We start from the raw sequence: 16336 nt of genomic DNA on the forward strand, positions 1-16336 counted from the left end.
TTGTACATCATTCATTAGACTGTCATTCATCAGATTATCTTCAGTGCAGAATGTTTTAATCAAAGTTTATTTATTTAATTTGCATTATCAAAATCTCAAGATTATAGATAACCATCACAAATTATTATATGTTTATAAACGTTCATTCATTTCTGATTAAAGTGTGCGTTGTTTATTATCAGAAACGAATAATTACAGAGAAACCCCAGAGGACTCAAGATACAGTCAAAGGTCATATGTGGGAAAAATTTATATGATTAGGAAATTTTCGAATATGTTTTCAACAAACGTCACAATGCCTGTCATAATCAGAGGAAGCATCATATATATGGGTAATTTTGCACGATGATGTGCTGGGGAATGTCAGGGTTTGGAATATGAAGTTAAAAGTGATGGGATTTGCCATTGAAGTTGCTCTATGTTTCAGCTTGTTTAAATAGGTACATTCAGTGCTAAAATAGTTTCACAATGTAAACAGTCAGTGTCACTGTTGCTTTGTTTTTCAGGAGAGCCTAACAATGCTGCAAGTGGAGAAGACTGTGGTGCAATAATGTCTACTATGTCATACAAGTGGAATGATATGCCATGCAGTCACAGCTTTGGATACATCTGCAAGAAGAAAGGTAAGTAGTAATTCTCTACACAAATAATCAGACTTATTTTTTCTCCAATTTTATTTTTGGCACTATTTAAAAAACAGGGATTTACATTTCAAATTGCCCTTTACAACTTCCTAGTATATCTCTCACTACAAGAATGATTTCAGTGTGAATTCAAGCAGTAACAATATTGCTAGGTGGCAATTATAATAAGCATAACCTATATCATAAAAAGATGTGTAGTCACTTGCGGCGATAGATGTGTAAACTATAAGATATTGTATTATAATTAATGTACAATACAAAAATCAAAATCCTCACAAAAGAGATCAGATAGAAAATATCTGTACATCATCAGCAATGAAAACATGCCTGCTAAGAAAATTCATTTAAAGAAGACACATTGTTTAAAGAAACCTGTTAACATTAATCCTGTTCATACATTTCAAAACGGCATAGTTTTGCAAATAATTATCTGTGAAGAAAGAGAGTTGATGTAAGTTACATAGAAACATAAATGACAAGAATTGGATTAAGGCACATCAACACAAGTTGAATATTTATGTCCACAGCAGTGGGAATAAAGTGCCATGCTCAATGACACATTAAGATAGCTGACCCATGCTGGTCTTATGGTAGGAAATATAACCCACACTCTTTCTATCATGAGCCAGTTAGAGTGGCCCCCAATAATCAAAAGAAAATTTAAATTAAATGATAGTGCCCTGTACATTTCCTTTATTAGGTTCATAGAATAAATTTCTCCATTTAGCAACAATCAGGTTAGAAGACAAACAGTGGTGTTGCTAGGGGGTTGCGGACCACACCGGATGACATCATTTCAGAGGGTTGACACCAAAATGAAAAATTGCAAATTTTACAGAGCACACACTGCTCGGTCTAGTCGGATTTCATAAGTGGATAACCGATCATAGTTAAATACATGACTAGCAGGCACAGCAGTGGCATCGCTAGGGGGATGCGGGGGGTGCGGACTGCACTGGGTGACACCATCAGATGGTGTGACACCAAAATGACATTACTAAGGATTCTGTATGGTCTGTTACGGAAGGAGGACCATGGAGGTGACACCATGAGCTACCGCACTGGGTGACACCAACCTGAGTGACACCACTGAAGACAAATACCAGAAAAGCACAAAATCTCATTTAATTACTGGCAATTAATTGTGAGTAGCATTATTTTACAGTAAAATTTTAAGCACACAAGAAGAAAATAGTTATATATATTTCTCACCCATGTGACAGAGAAATCTAGCTGTTTTACTAACCTTACTTTTCTTATCTCAGTCTAGTCATCTCAGACCAGTCGTCTCAGTCAAGGTGTCCACGTGCTCAGAACTACTTTAAAAAAAAGAAACCCTTGTTGTCTTCTGCTGTGCCTGACATAGTTGGTCTAACAAAAAAAACAACAACCCCAAAACCAACAACAAATATATAACAAAAAACAGTAAATTAATGTTGCTCCATCTTTGAGAATATACCGTACAAAAAATTTCAAGACAGACACACACACACACACATGATGTCGAGCTATTTGATATTTTGCTAGTTTGTTTCACACAGCATAGTAAAATTTATCTTATATGCAGGTCTAACTCAGTACATGTTTATGTCAGCGTCATTTATATAGCTAAAGCTACCTAACTAGTTTTAAATACTTCGTGTGAAACAAATTATATACTGTTAGCTACATTTAATGATGCTGACCTGAAAATTGATTGTGCTACAGAGAAGATAAAATTCTCAATGCTGTGTGTACTGAAATGTGATAGAAAACACTGATCCATACACATAGACTAGGCCTATACACTTCATAGACTCGTGGAAAGACAAATAATATAACCCCTTGACAGAAACTTCCTTTTCTTGGTCCAAAACCCAAACATAGATTCTATTATTCAAGGAACACTCAGGCTATATACATTACCGGCCACAAAAATCCCAATGCTCTCACAACTACATAAAGCTTAGTAACAGCCAGAAATGTGTTATGTCAAACAAGCTTTCATCAAATTTTGTTAATCATCTGAAATTATGCCCCAGTTAAATCAAACATATACCTACAATCTTTAATGACAAATAATGCACTTACCAGCCAGAAGGAATCATTTATCTTATCACACATTAATCCATAGGCAAATTTCACAGTAGCACTTGCCATATTTCCAAGACAGAAAAAGTAATTTTCATAGAAACCATGAACTTGACAGTTCAGCACATTGTTATCCGCTAGGGTCCATATTTGGAGGGTCTTTCATACACAGGGGTAATTTTGCAGTCAATATTAATTACAACACAAGTATGTCACAAAACAGTTTCACCTCCTCCAAAGAAAAGGCGAGTTATATACAATAGTGACACAGATCACTAATTACCCATGAATAATCTAATACAACACGTTACTCTTCGTTACAGCTTGTACTAAGTATAACTACAGTAGAGCTGAGTACCCAGTATTGTCTCATTATTTACAATATAGCTTTTCAAAATTGGAACTGATGAAAACGAAACATTTTCATTAATAAATATGAATTATTTATTGCTATTTTCATATAGCATTCATATATTAAATGTGATAATACCTTATTACTATGCAACATTTTATGTTGTTGTGTTTCTTTGCTCACGCATATAAACTGTGTACTTCGGATGCATGGTGACACCACAGCCCTCATTAACATATTTGTATTAATGAGACACGTGTAAACCTTTGGACATGAACTGTATTACAGTAGTGAAGAGTTCATTTTACTTTAAAGCAAAATATTGGGTGAGAAAAATAATATATGTTGGGGTTTAGACCAAGACAAGGAAATCCCAGTTGCAAGGTTACAGTATATATCTCCCCATTCGACAAGCCTTGTGTGGAGGCAAATAATGTAACCCTGTGACTGAGATTTCCTTGTCTCAGTCCAAACCCCAACATAGATTATATAATTATATGTGTTATGCGATATACAAAATATTTCAGCAATTAAAAGATGCTGTAGACACTGTTGTCTCTAAATCAGATGATTATATGATTATATCTTCTTTTTTTTCTTTGTCCCGTGTTATATTTAATTCAATAAAAAAGGTATATTATTTGTCATGAATTATGAGCATTGATATATGATTCAGTGGATGTGAGGAGGATTGATTTTGGATTTATGTTTATGTCCAAAAAATTTAAATATTTTTTTTAAAAGGAAAGATTTGCATAGTTATCAATGACATCATTGCAGGTACAGTAAAACCTGTTATGAGAGGTGGCCCCTTCTGTGAACAAAAATCAGTGTCTCAAGACATTGTCTGTCATAACACGTTTGCACAAAAAGACCAGTTTCCAAGTCCAGTCTCAGAACAATGTGAAGAAAAGTAACCACAATCATTGTACATATTCTATCCTTTATGGATAGTTCTTGCTAAAATATTGTATGCATTCATCTAAAAACAAAACTATATAGCTCAATAAATATATGCTTCTATCATGAAATCACATTTACATTTGAAGATCACATATATGTATTAGTATACAAAATCTTATCTGATTTACTCCATTTCCTTTATAACAACCTAAATTTGTTTTACTGATGTTTAAACCGCTAGTTTGCAAGTGGTCCATTCATTTTCACTTCTGTTAATTACAAAAATCATTTTCTACAGTGTTAAAATTTGTCTCGTTTTGGTTGGATGTTTTCCCATTGTTATTAAGGTACTAGGTGTTCACATTATTAGTGCTCAGTTGTAATATCAGCTGTAAAGATGGTTTTGAATGGGCTTTGGGAAAATATGAAATATCTATACATTTGCATTGCGTATCTAAAAATTAATGAAATAAAAAGAAACAGTTATCTCTGACATCCAGAAACAGAAATATGTGCTTAGAGACAATAGTTAATGGCTTAATTCAAAGAAGACATACTCTGATTAACTCTATAAACAAAGTGTGCAACCCAGTCACACAGACTTGAATAGACAACAGCTTGGTAAGTGGAATGTAATCATTGTAACATCGGGGGGGGGGACATCAAACATCACATGCCTTTAACACTATCAATTGATTCTCACAGATGATTCTCTCTTTCTGGTTTAATTGATAAAGACCTTATTCACTCCCAGGCAATATGGATTAACACTAAAGACAAACAATATGCACTACCACTACGTTACTTTTGGCACTACGATGGCAATTCACGAAACGTATGTTAGCTGGTATACAGACTAATATCTATCACCTGTAGCCAGAATTCTATTTTTTTAAAAACAATTGTTGTTCTTTTAATGCTTGTTTTTTAATCTTAACAATCTTTATTAATCAAGCAGACATTGTTACAAATGATTACACATAGGTCAGTGGTGTCCATTTCGTGATATTGGATGATGGGTCCTGCTTGTACATATAGGTGCTAGCTATGATATGACAGGGTACCAGGCTAAGTGGTGAAATAATCTACATTTACTTCAGTCTGGTTTACAATAGAAACTATAAAATACTAAAAGCATACATAAAACATTTCATATATCGGTAGCCAGCTTTTTTTGTTTTAGAATGGTATAAGTGGTCATTGTTACAGGGACTAAATAAAGGTCGTTGGACTGTGTCCCTATTTTAGTGATGCAATCATTCATATGGATATTTTGCCAAGACATCACGGTTGCTGCCACTCACTTTTACTGTAGTGCTGTTGTTGCTTGATGTTTGTGATGCCAAGACAAATCCCACAAATCATGTAACCTAATGATAAACAACCAGACATGAGTTGCATGTATGATAATACAGGTTCATGAAAAACCTGGAATATGTTTTAGTTTAATAGGTGATGGGTTCAAGTTTCAAGCCTCTTTTGATCATTTCAGGGATATTTGAATATACACCCTTTGCTGCATACAAAAGTTTCATCAAATGACAGGTGGTCACTCATAGTAGAGGCCACTCATAACAGGTTTTACTCTTGTGCTTTTGTTGCTTGATGTTTGTGTTTGACGCCAAGAAAAATCCCACTAATCATGTAACCTTGTGATAAACAATCAGACATGAGTTGCATATATGATAATATGAGTTCATGAAAAACCTGGAATGTATGATAATACGAGTTCATGAAAAACTTGAAATATGTTTTAATTATATTAATAGGTGATGGGTTCAAGTTTCAAGCCTCTTTTAATCATTTCAGGGATATTTGAATACTCCCTTTGCTGCATACAGAAGTTTGATCATGTGATATTTTCAGTTTTAATTGTTTTCGCATGTGAGTTGCTGACCTTGGTTACGATTAAAGAAATTGATTCATGTATACAATCCACTGAATAAAGGTCTCCAAAAACATATCATTGGTGGTTTAAACCTGATGATGTTGCTTGACACAAGCACCTAGACATGATAAAGTTAATCAATGCCTGCAAAAACAATATATCTTTATAACAATCATAAAAAGGGAACAAGTTTGAAAACCTTCTGTCACAGTCCTTCTGTTTTGATTTGATAGCAAAATGTCTGCTGCATTATTTCACTCTCTGTTGTCCAATTTTCTTCATTCAAACACAATACTTGGAAATACAGATACCTTAAAAATCCATCCCTCTCAGGCTATAAGTATTAGCTATGAAAGCAGACAGGCACGAAATTCATATTCATGCTGATGTCACTTCGGTTACTGATTTCCAATTGAAAAGGTATCATATCCCAGATGGCTCACCAGCCAAGAAGCAATGCAGAATATCCCTTTGAAGAAGGTGACAGGGCCCACCAGCTCTAACTGAACCTTCTGAGATAACATTTCTAAGGCAGAAAATAAAGAAAAATGACATTGGCCTCCATAACATGACTTGTATAATGTCAGCTAGAGAACAGTTTGCCTTGAATGCAATAATTACTGCGACTTCTACCACTTCGGTGGCCTAGTGGTTACAGCGTCTGCCTCGGATGTGGGAGGTCATGTGTTCGAACCAAGGCTGAGTCATACCAAAGACTTTCAAAAATGGTACTAACAGCTGCCTCGCTTGGTGATCAGCATTAAGAGTTTAGTGTTAAGACTGGTCGGCCTCGGGTCAGGATAATCTGAGTAGGTGTGACAACATGCTAAGTGTCTGCAGCATGATGCCCCAGTGCTAGATATCACTATAAACTGTCACACTGCAGACATTGTAGCGATATGACTGAAAAATTGTTAAAAGCTACGTTAAAAATCCTTATCACACACATACTGCGATTGCACTAACATCATGATTGAAATGTGTAGCAGCATCGTTTGTTATTGGGTTCATTCTAATATGCAGTTTGTAAAACCCATCTTATTCAGTACAATATAGCCTGATCTTCCATTCCTACTTTCAGTGGTAAGAATAGATGGGATCTTCATTTTCAGACTGACTCAGTTTCGAAGTTCAACATATGATAGAAGTTTTCATTTTGTCTTATATCCTCTCCTTCCATGATGATGCAACATGCTAGAGATTGTGTAACTATGTCCTTTATTGTGTTTGCAGTTGTGTGTGTTCACAGAGCCAATGTAGGAAGTAAGCTATTTTCGGAATTGAGCTAAGAAATGTGTTCGAGCTCATACCATTTTGACACTTACCTTCATACACTATTAAACTAATTGGCTTTCTTACTTGAGTGATTCTTTGCAGCAACAGACCTGTTCTGTTTTTTCTTGAGGGATCGTTAAACATGATCCAAACATATATGTTCAACAGCTCTGTATTCCAATGAAATGCCTGCCATTACGGTCAGTTTAGCAGTGATATCTATTAACCTGGGATTTCTGCTGCCAGATTTATCAATGATTTTTCCTCTTGAGGGGCGGTATCAGGAGAAACTCCGATTTTCTTGCTTTTTGTGGCATCTTTGGAATCAGACATGTTGGATGTTAAGTGTATGCACCTATGCCTATCTAGTCTGTGAATAGAGCAGCGACTACCCAGGCCTTCAAACTAACAAGAAAAAGGTTGGGAGTTTGCATTTCACCATGTCGCACCTGTGTTCCATCCCAGTGAGTTCATGTGTGACTGAAAACCAAGGGATGAAGCCACCATCTGTTTTTTTGTATTATTGGGTTCTTTTAGGACAATGAGTCCATTATTAAGACATTTAGTCTGGCCATCATGCCATGATAAATGTAGATGAGCACCCCAGCCACTGTGAACGCATGCCTACAAACCGTCAACTTCGGTGGTTGTACCTGCAGGGGTATACCCATCGTATGACAAGTGAGATTCACACATTTTCTGTGATTGGACTTTATATACATCAAGACTGTCATTGTTTGTTCCAAGAGGCCATTTGGCCGCTTCATAATGATTTAGCCTGACGATTTCAGCTGGATTTTAGAGAGGACAAATTTCCATTTTCCTAAACCATGTCACAGCATACAGAGGCAATGCTCCAGCCAGGTTCTCACTCTAGCACCTCCCTCACATAACGTTTTGGCCTCTCCGGGTAAGATGATACAACCTCTTCCTATTCTCCTTCTTTCTATGATATTCTGCTTGGTTAACATATTTGAAGAAACCAAGTTTTGAAGTAATATATGTGTATTTAATGATACTTACCTGATCATAATACACCATCAGAGCCTCCTTATAATTGCATTCTTCTAAGAGATCATAAATTCTCATCCAGTACTAAATTAATCATTTATGATTTGGCGCCAATCTGTATATCAATGGGAGATCACTCTGCCTGACTGTCACCTGTGTAAGGCAGAAAACCTTTAGCTTTTAAGCTAAACGGTAACATGGGAAGGCTGGATTTCTGAAGTAGTGGTAATACTCATAAGGAGGTATGATCTGGTAAACATTAACAAAGAAATATATTTACTCTGAAAATTCATTTATGACAGGTGATATTAAAAATGACATTGTAATTTGTAGATATGAGAGATACAAAAGGTGAAAATATATCATTGGCATGGGTGCATATGACTAATGAAGAAAATACCATTGAGGAAGCACACTGACCTTTGAACCGTGAGGATCAAAATATTTCAAATGATGCTCTTCCAGTGGAATCATCTTTAATGAGATGCATCAGTGCTGGAAGTGGACCATTCAACATGCTTATATTTTCTCTTTGAAGCTTAAAACCATCAACTCATTGCATTAACTGACAATTCTGTTGTTAATCACATATGAATAATCTTATTAAAAGTAAATGAGGCAGGGAAATTCTTACTATTTTAGATGATTACTGAATGCAAAATTTAACTACATTTCATGTGAATTATTTCAGCCTTCCAAACAACGTCAGTACCTATGCCACCGACAAATAATTCAGGTAAGTAACATTTAAATCAATTAAAACATTCTGCACATCAGTGCTGAACAATGCAAGTAATATTAATTAAATGTGTATCAAAAATGCGTGTATGATTGTGCATTGTATACATTGTATACAGAGAATCCAGAAGTAGCATTTTTAAACAGTCTTGTTTATCGAAGGTAACATGTTGGAAAAATATTTTATGTTTGTATTAGAGAGTAGGCTATTCAAAACTGGAGTATTCTTCTATCAAATGTTGCCTTATTGTCCAGGATTTACTGCTCAGAGGTTACAATAATGCTAATTGATATTTATTTAGGAATAAAAGCTGTTGTAATACATTAGAATAAAAACATAACACCTATATCATCTTGTATTAATATTGTACATGCTGATATTGTAGAAACTGGCTCGCTCGGCTGCTTCCAGAACTGGCTTGAATATGGTAGCAGCTGCTACTTGTTTGTTCAGGAGAGAACTGACTGGGACACAGCTTTACAGTCGTGTCGACAGAAGGGAGGTGATCTCGTCAGTGTCGCAAATCAGGAGCAACAAAATTTTATTTTTAGCCAAATGCCAATAGGTACAAAAATACAGATTGTGGCATTTTTTATGCATTAAGGTAGCTTTGGTAACAGTTCAGGACAGTTCTGCATGGATAATTATATCATCATACTTTCACGATTCCTTGATTCTTTAAGAAGAAATCAGAGCTGTATGATTTACTTACACATGATCAAAATACTCATCCTACTTTTTATTTCAGTATAAAGTTTACTCTCAGAATATTTTTTTCCATAGTTAAAAAATATTCATGCAATTGTTCTCTGCCAGAATTTGACAACTAAACAATCTGAAATAAGAATCATAACCCATTGTTTTAAATATAAATGTTTTGCAAAAGAGACATGACACATTATGTTCACTTGAAATAATGAAAAGATGGTGCATTCTAAGTGGCCAGATTTAAAAAAGTGGCAAGCCATGAGTTGTACTTTACATGGCTGATGTGCTAAACATTTTATACATTTGTGACTATTTATGTAGTCACTATGCACATTGCTCAAAAGGTGAGGTTATAGACTGGTCAAGGTAAGAATGAATCATTTAGAGAGAGCCTGAAATCAAATCCAAAAGTAATATTTCTATTGAAAATAATTATTAGAGTCAAATAGTGAACACCACTGTCTGGGAAGTTTCAAGCAAACTAACATCACTGTCTGGGAAATTTCAAGTCAACTGTTCTCATTGTCTGCAGAAGCTACCGATGAATACTTTATGAATAGGCATTACATTCAGAGCCTTCTTGCAAAGAATAAGAATGATCTATTATCCAGATCCCTTGCGGGATGAAAATATTTATAACTTTATGCAGTGACCAGATGATGTTAAGTTGCAATTAGATGCAATTCAGGCATAAGTTATTAACTACGCTTCTAGAAAGAGAATCTTTGTCTTGATTGTAGATTACACGCCCAGGAGGTTATATCAAAACCTTTTCCGAAACAGAGATGTTCATCCTTTTCTGATGCACTACAGATGGGACTGGTCTTCCAACTTACACAATTTCTACGGTATGAACAAAACATTTATCAGGCACTTGGAATGCTTCCGACTTAAGCAATGCCTACGGTATGAACAAAACATTTATCAGGCAGTTGGAATACTTCCAGTTAAAGAATTATCATTACTGAGTTATTTTCATCATATTTTAGTTGCATAGATACCATCTAGCACTTAGGAAATTTGTTGGTAGCTAGATATTTTTTGCCCTGAAGCATTGGTATGAGAAAGTCAACATGTGATGTTATAGAACAATGCATAATTATATCAAGGAGTCATTACAGTGGACAAGAGTTGAAGAACTATTATTACCTAGAATCTAGCTTCAATTCAACTTTCCATACCAATTCCTCCAGGATGGTAATAGGCCAATGGAAAGCAGACTAATTGATAAAGACAGTCTTACATAGCTTTAATATGGGGTCAGTCTGGAATGGTTTCTGTGCAGGATTTTTCAGACTTCAAGAAATAGATTAAGCTAGATAACTAGAGAAGGACAGAATGTCATTAGAAAAAGTGAACTGCCCTCTGTGCTGAGAGCTGGCACTTGTTAAATTGTCAAGTGCCCTACGTGTCTTTAAGAAGAAGATTTGAAAAGTTCTGGATAATTTGTTATATCTTTTTGTTTCTCATTACCTGGCAATAAATTCAATACTGCTCGATAGGTGAAATAATATTGCGTGAATGTTCGGCAGTTGCAGATGCAGCACCAGACAAATATATTCAGTTGACTTAATTACAGAGACACACCAATGTTGGCAACAGATGACAATTTTACCACTTATTATTCTGCGATTTAGCTTGATACTTTTGACCAGTGTTACTAAAATAGACACAATTATGATATTTAGTCTCCAAATCAAGAAGAATTTAACTACATTAATGTGGAATGGAATTTTCCATAGACTGTACCACTAAGTGAGTTCAGGATTCGTTAATCTTTTCATTTGGAAAATGTTTGAATTTTAAATTAATTGTGCTTGTATTGTAATTTCAACATTAACTCAGATGTACATGTATATATTTGTTTAAAACAGAATCATTAAATCTATCTTCATACAGCAAATGTTGATGGATTTTGGATTGGAATGAGTATGAGGGATGGACAGACTGCTAAACTCTTCCAGTGGTCAGATAATTCCAAAGTCTCCTTTACTACCTGGTCTGAAAATGAGCCAGATAATTACAATGGTAAAGAGAGAGTCTGTGTAACGATTGGTCAACAGGTACATTAATTTATATTGATCTGAACAGCATTTTTTGTTATGTTGATGTTTACTAAAGCAAGTATTATCAGTAAATGAACTGCACAGCATACTCTGTTGTGGACAGACTGACTTGCTTTCTGTAATCTGATATGAGTTTGAATATACATTGATTTTTTTTCTGTTGTTCATAGTTTTATACTTAACTATATGCATTTCATTAAGGAAACATTATGCTTAATTATTTCATGTAATAATGATGTTTTTTGTTTGTTGAACATGTTACAAGAGAGAGGGCATTGAAATCTTGTAGCGATACTGCACTGGAAAATTGGACACAGTTGAAGAATATACCTTTGTTTGCAAATTAAACAAATTTGTTTTATGAAATATGCTAATTAAAGATAAGCAAAATATATTATAATTTCTTGAGAGGAGTATGACTGAAAGCTAACCAAGGCCTTGCTATGATTTGAGCAAATTTAAATTCATTGTGCTCAGATTATTGTATTCATTGTTACTGATCAGTCATCATTTTGCTCAAGGAAGATATTTTTTTAAAAACACAAGTTAAGATGCAGCCTTTAGATTGTGCCTGATGGAGGACACAAATTCAGTGAAGAGAATAGGTGTCTTTTGATATCTGCTGTACTTCTAATTAAGGTGAATAGCTAAAATATATCTAAAAAACACACTAAATTGAACCTGACTCAGACAATCACTTAAACCAGTTTTGAAATGAGTAAAATTGCCCACTTATATTGTTTCCAAAACAGTCCTCTAGGGGTATAAATGTTACTTTTTACATTTTTTAAAAATCCAGCTAACCTACATTATTGGAATACATTTCAACAAAAAACTGACTTTTATATTTTTTCTTAAATGCTTTTTCACCTGGCTCAACAGTATTTATGTGTTTTGAAAACCTGGCCCACTTCCTATATCACCTTTTTGGAAAAAGCTAGTTCACCTGTCACACTGTCATTTTTAGTTTTAGGGCAAATAATCTGACTCACCATTCCAACTCAGTCAACCAGTTCATAGCCAGAGAATAAGTATATAGAAAATAAAAACCCACTTTTTATATTTAGACTTTTAAATACTTAATGTATCTTATCTACGTTAAATATTTTATATCATTTTTCCATTGCCATTGGCTGAGAAAACACTGGATACAAACAATGAATTAATTCTTCTATTTATGCATGGTAACTCACACAAACATTCAAATATATAGAATCTGACAAACTTTCTTTAAATTCTATTTTTATAAGAGATGAATGATTGCTAACAGAATTAGAAAAAATTTATCAATTAAAATCAGATATAGAAGAATTTAAACATCTAATTTATAAACATGAAATACCAGATCTGGGTAAGTATGCTGCTACTTGGTTAATTATATAAGTGAGTCAGTTCAGCGGCAACTGAATCAGTGAAGACTGGGCCATCCACCTAAAGTTGGAGAGCGACCGTGTCGACTTCACTAATTGGTTTTACCTTGAAGGTAAAATATAGCACTGAAAATAGATTCCTGAAGAACAAAACTGAATAGGATGAAATGATTTTCCAATGAGAACAGATATATAGTAGCTACATTCTCTGAAGCCCTATAAGATCCTAGAATAAACTTTTTACATGTTATTTTTTGTACTTTTAAGAAGAAGAAAATGCCTTTTCATGCATGAGAAAATTACATTTAGAATTTCAGGAGCCACATCATGATCACCTTGTATAATTCATACATGATCTCTTCCCAAAAATGATAATAAACTTTTTACGTTTTTTGGTATTTTTAAGAAAGAAATATTCTTTTTGTTTGCAAGACAAATACATGTATATAGAAATGTCAGGAGCCACACCACGACCATGTTATATACGAATTTGTGTTATAACGGAGCATGGAATAGCGGGGTCACACTATATATATATATTTACTGGTATATTGGTTTTCTTCCACTATTGCTCGCTAGGACAACATTTAAGTGAATGTACTTGTGTTTGAAACAATAGACATGCATGTGTCTTGCAATATATATATATATATATATATATATATATATATATATATATATATATATATATATATATATATATATAATAAATGCACATTTGCAGAAAAAAAGCATTTATGTACATTTTCTTTGTCACTTCCTTATCTGCTACAAACATTATACAGGCGCTTATGTGTGTATATACTGGGTACATAGTGTTTATTTTGTGTATGCATAGTTCTGTCTATGATATTTATGATTTTATTTTGATGATATTTAATCCGGTTGAGAACATCATAGAATATTAATTCATTTGCAATCTATTGGTCAACTCCCTGAAATTAAAGTCATTAATATTATTATTATTATTATTATTATTATTATTATTATTAAATAGTGTTTGTAAGATGAAAAACAGCATTATCTACAAGACAGTGCAACTATGTAACTACAATTTTGTATCGAATGTCTCACTTACTTTACTGTTTTCTGCAAATTTCTAAAGCATCTTTATTTTTAGCATGGCTAAACATTTATACTTAACATCGCTTTCCAGACAGGCCTGTGGGCTGACCAAGACTGTAGTAATGATATGTCCGGCTACATATGCAAGACGGAAAGAATTTCCCGGAACTCCACCAGTCTGTCACCAGTTGTAAGGGGATGTCCTTATGTGAGTCATTAATATATTATTTGTTGTGTGAAGGCAACAAATGTTGCATGATATGCTTCTTCACAAAATTAACTTATCATACCTTGCAGTGATTTGGCATACATTTACTTTCCTTATGAGAATAGTAAAAGGCATTGAAAGAAACACAAGTTATTCCAGTGCCTTGAAAGAAATGGAAATATATTGCTTTTCCTAATATTATATTAATCTTCTATTTCCTTCTCTTTAAAGTAAACAGCGTAACCAGGAATTGATAGAGAAACAGGAGGGCCGAAAAGGACTAAATGCAAATGATACAATTTTTCGCAAGATGTTCGTGTTAACATAACTTTAAAAGCATCTAAGGAAAATAAAATAGTTTTCCTCTTTCCTTAAACATTCCTCATCAGGATAAAACATATTACGACAGAAATGTTCACAAATGGAAAGGGCTACATCCATAAATAGAAATGAATAAATAACAGATATATTTTTCTTCATTAAAATATTTTTACGAGAACTTCCTTCTTTGAGGAGAACATAAAATGTAACTTTATAACTTTATGTTCCTGGGTTATATGGAATGCAAAGGCCGTTTTCTGTTTGTTTTCTTATCTGGTTTTAAAAATATTTCTTCTTTACTCAAAGTTTTATTGTTGGAAATAATTTATATTTTGTACAAACAGGATGATAGTATAGAATATGCCTCGAGCTGTTATAAGTTTGTGAATAATCCGAAATCCTGGAAAAATGCTCAGGATTATTGTGTAAAGAAAGGTGGAAACCTAGCTGTCATAATGGATAGGTAAGTATTGATCATATTTTAGTTGTTAAGAGACTCACATCAAATTAAGGGCACTAAAAAACAATTGACAGCATATGTCTTTCCTATGAGTGTCTTTATTAGCCTATTGTTATGTGTTTTTTTATATATATATCAAAATAGAGATTTCTAATGACATTACCTTAATACCTTTGCCAGCCCCTTATGCCTTCCAAATTGTTGCAAGAACAAAAAGCTGATATTTATCTTTGAAGATTTATAATTTTTTACTTTTATTCAGTTAAATTAATTTTCATAGAACATCAGAGACAGTAGAAGCATCATGTGATGTATTGTGATTTTGATTTTTAATGTAGCTTTAACAATTTATCAGTCAAAACACTACGATGTATGCAGTGTGGCAGTTTATAGTGATGTCTAGCAATGGGGCATCATGCCACAGACATGTAGCATGATGTCCCACCCAGTCACAATATCCTGACACCAGGCCAACCAGTCCTAACACTAACCTCTTAATGCTGAATGCCAAGCGAGGCAGCTGTTAGTACCATTGTAGTAAGTCTTTGGTATGACTCGGCTGGGGATCGAACCCACGACCTCCCGCATATGAGGTGGACCACTATGCCACCGGAGCAGTGTAGAAGTGTCAATTCTTTCAGCAGATAATGTTTCAGGAAAATTAAGGAATGTTAAATTAAAAACAATTTTAAAATTGGTACATGAGTTGATTCTAAGAAAACTTTAACACATTTTCAGCCACATGCAAGCATTTTTGTCAAGTGAAATGGTGACCAGATACCCTAATTATTGGATCGGTTTAAGAAAAATGAATGACACTAGAATGTACCAGTGGATAAATGGAGATGCAGTCACTTACACATCGTGGTATAAGAACTTCACAGGTGGGACATTTTTTACATCAGTGAGTCATTCCAAATAACTCTCACATGTTTGAATCCCTTCTAGTCTACATAGCTCAAAATTGTAGTAGCACCAGGTGCCCAAATGTTTGAAAGCACTCGACTTTACCCATCATTGCCATCTCACCTCTGTCCTCGTGGTTCGAGTCTTGGCACAGCCTATGTGGGTATGTGAGAAAATGTGCCAGTGGCTTCCCACATGTCAGTGGTCCTTCCAGGGGTTTCCAGGGTTCTTCCTCTACCAGTTATATTTGATGCCATGTATAGCCTAACATGTGTTGATAATTGGGATTAAGCCCACAACAGCAAAAACAACAGCTCCAAATTTGAAGATTTTTTAACATTCTTACACCA

At 34.3% G+C, this 16336-nt stretch overlaps 1 protein-coding gene across 4 annotated transcripts in view; it reads left to right on the forward strand.

Annotated features, from left to right (window-relative positions):
• LOC149791882 (lymphocyte antigen 75-like) overlaps positions 1-16336 on the forward strand; it is a 153360-nt gene that overhangs the window by 88046 nt on the left and 48978 nt on the right. For all 4 annotated transcript variants that reach the window (XM_089970386.1, XM_089970389.1, XM_089970388.1 and 1 more), the window contains exons 32-39: positions 507-623; positions 8835-8879; positions 9268-9447; positions 10331-10438; positions 11490-11653; positions 14183-14299; positions 14965-15083; positions 15819-15964. In XM_089970386.1, the coding sequence (XP_089826512.1) occupies positions 507-623; positions 8835-8879; positions 9268-9447; positions 10331-10438; positions 11490-11653; positions 14183-14299; positions 14965-15083; positions 15819-15964 (996 nt within the window). The remainder of the gene's footprint in view (positions 1-506; positions 624-8834; positions 8880-9267; positions 9448-10330; positions 10439-11489; positions 11654-14182; positions 14300-14964; positions 15084-15818; positions 15965-16336) is intronic.

Source organism: Sinohyriopsis cumingii, chromosome 9 (genome assembly GCF_028554795.1).
Source record: "Sinohyriopsis cumingii isolate HCF-2022 chromosome 9, ASM2855479v2, whole genome shotgun sequence".
In the NCBI taxonomy this organism is placed as follows: Eukaryota; Metazoa; Mollusca; class Bivalvia; order Unionida; family Unionidae; genus Sinohyriopsis; species Sinohyriopsis cumingii.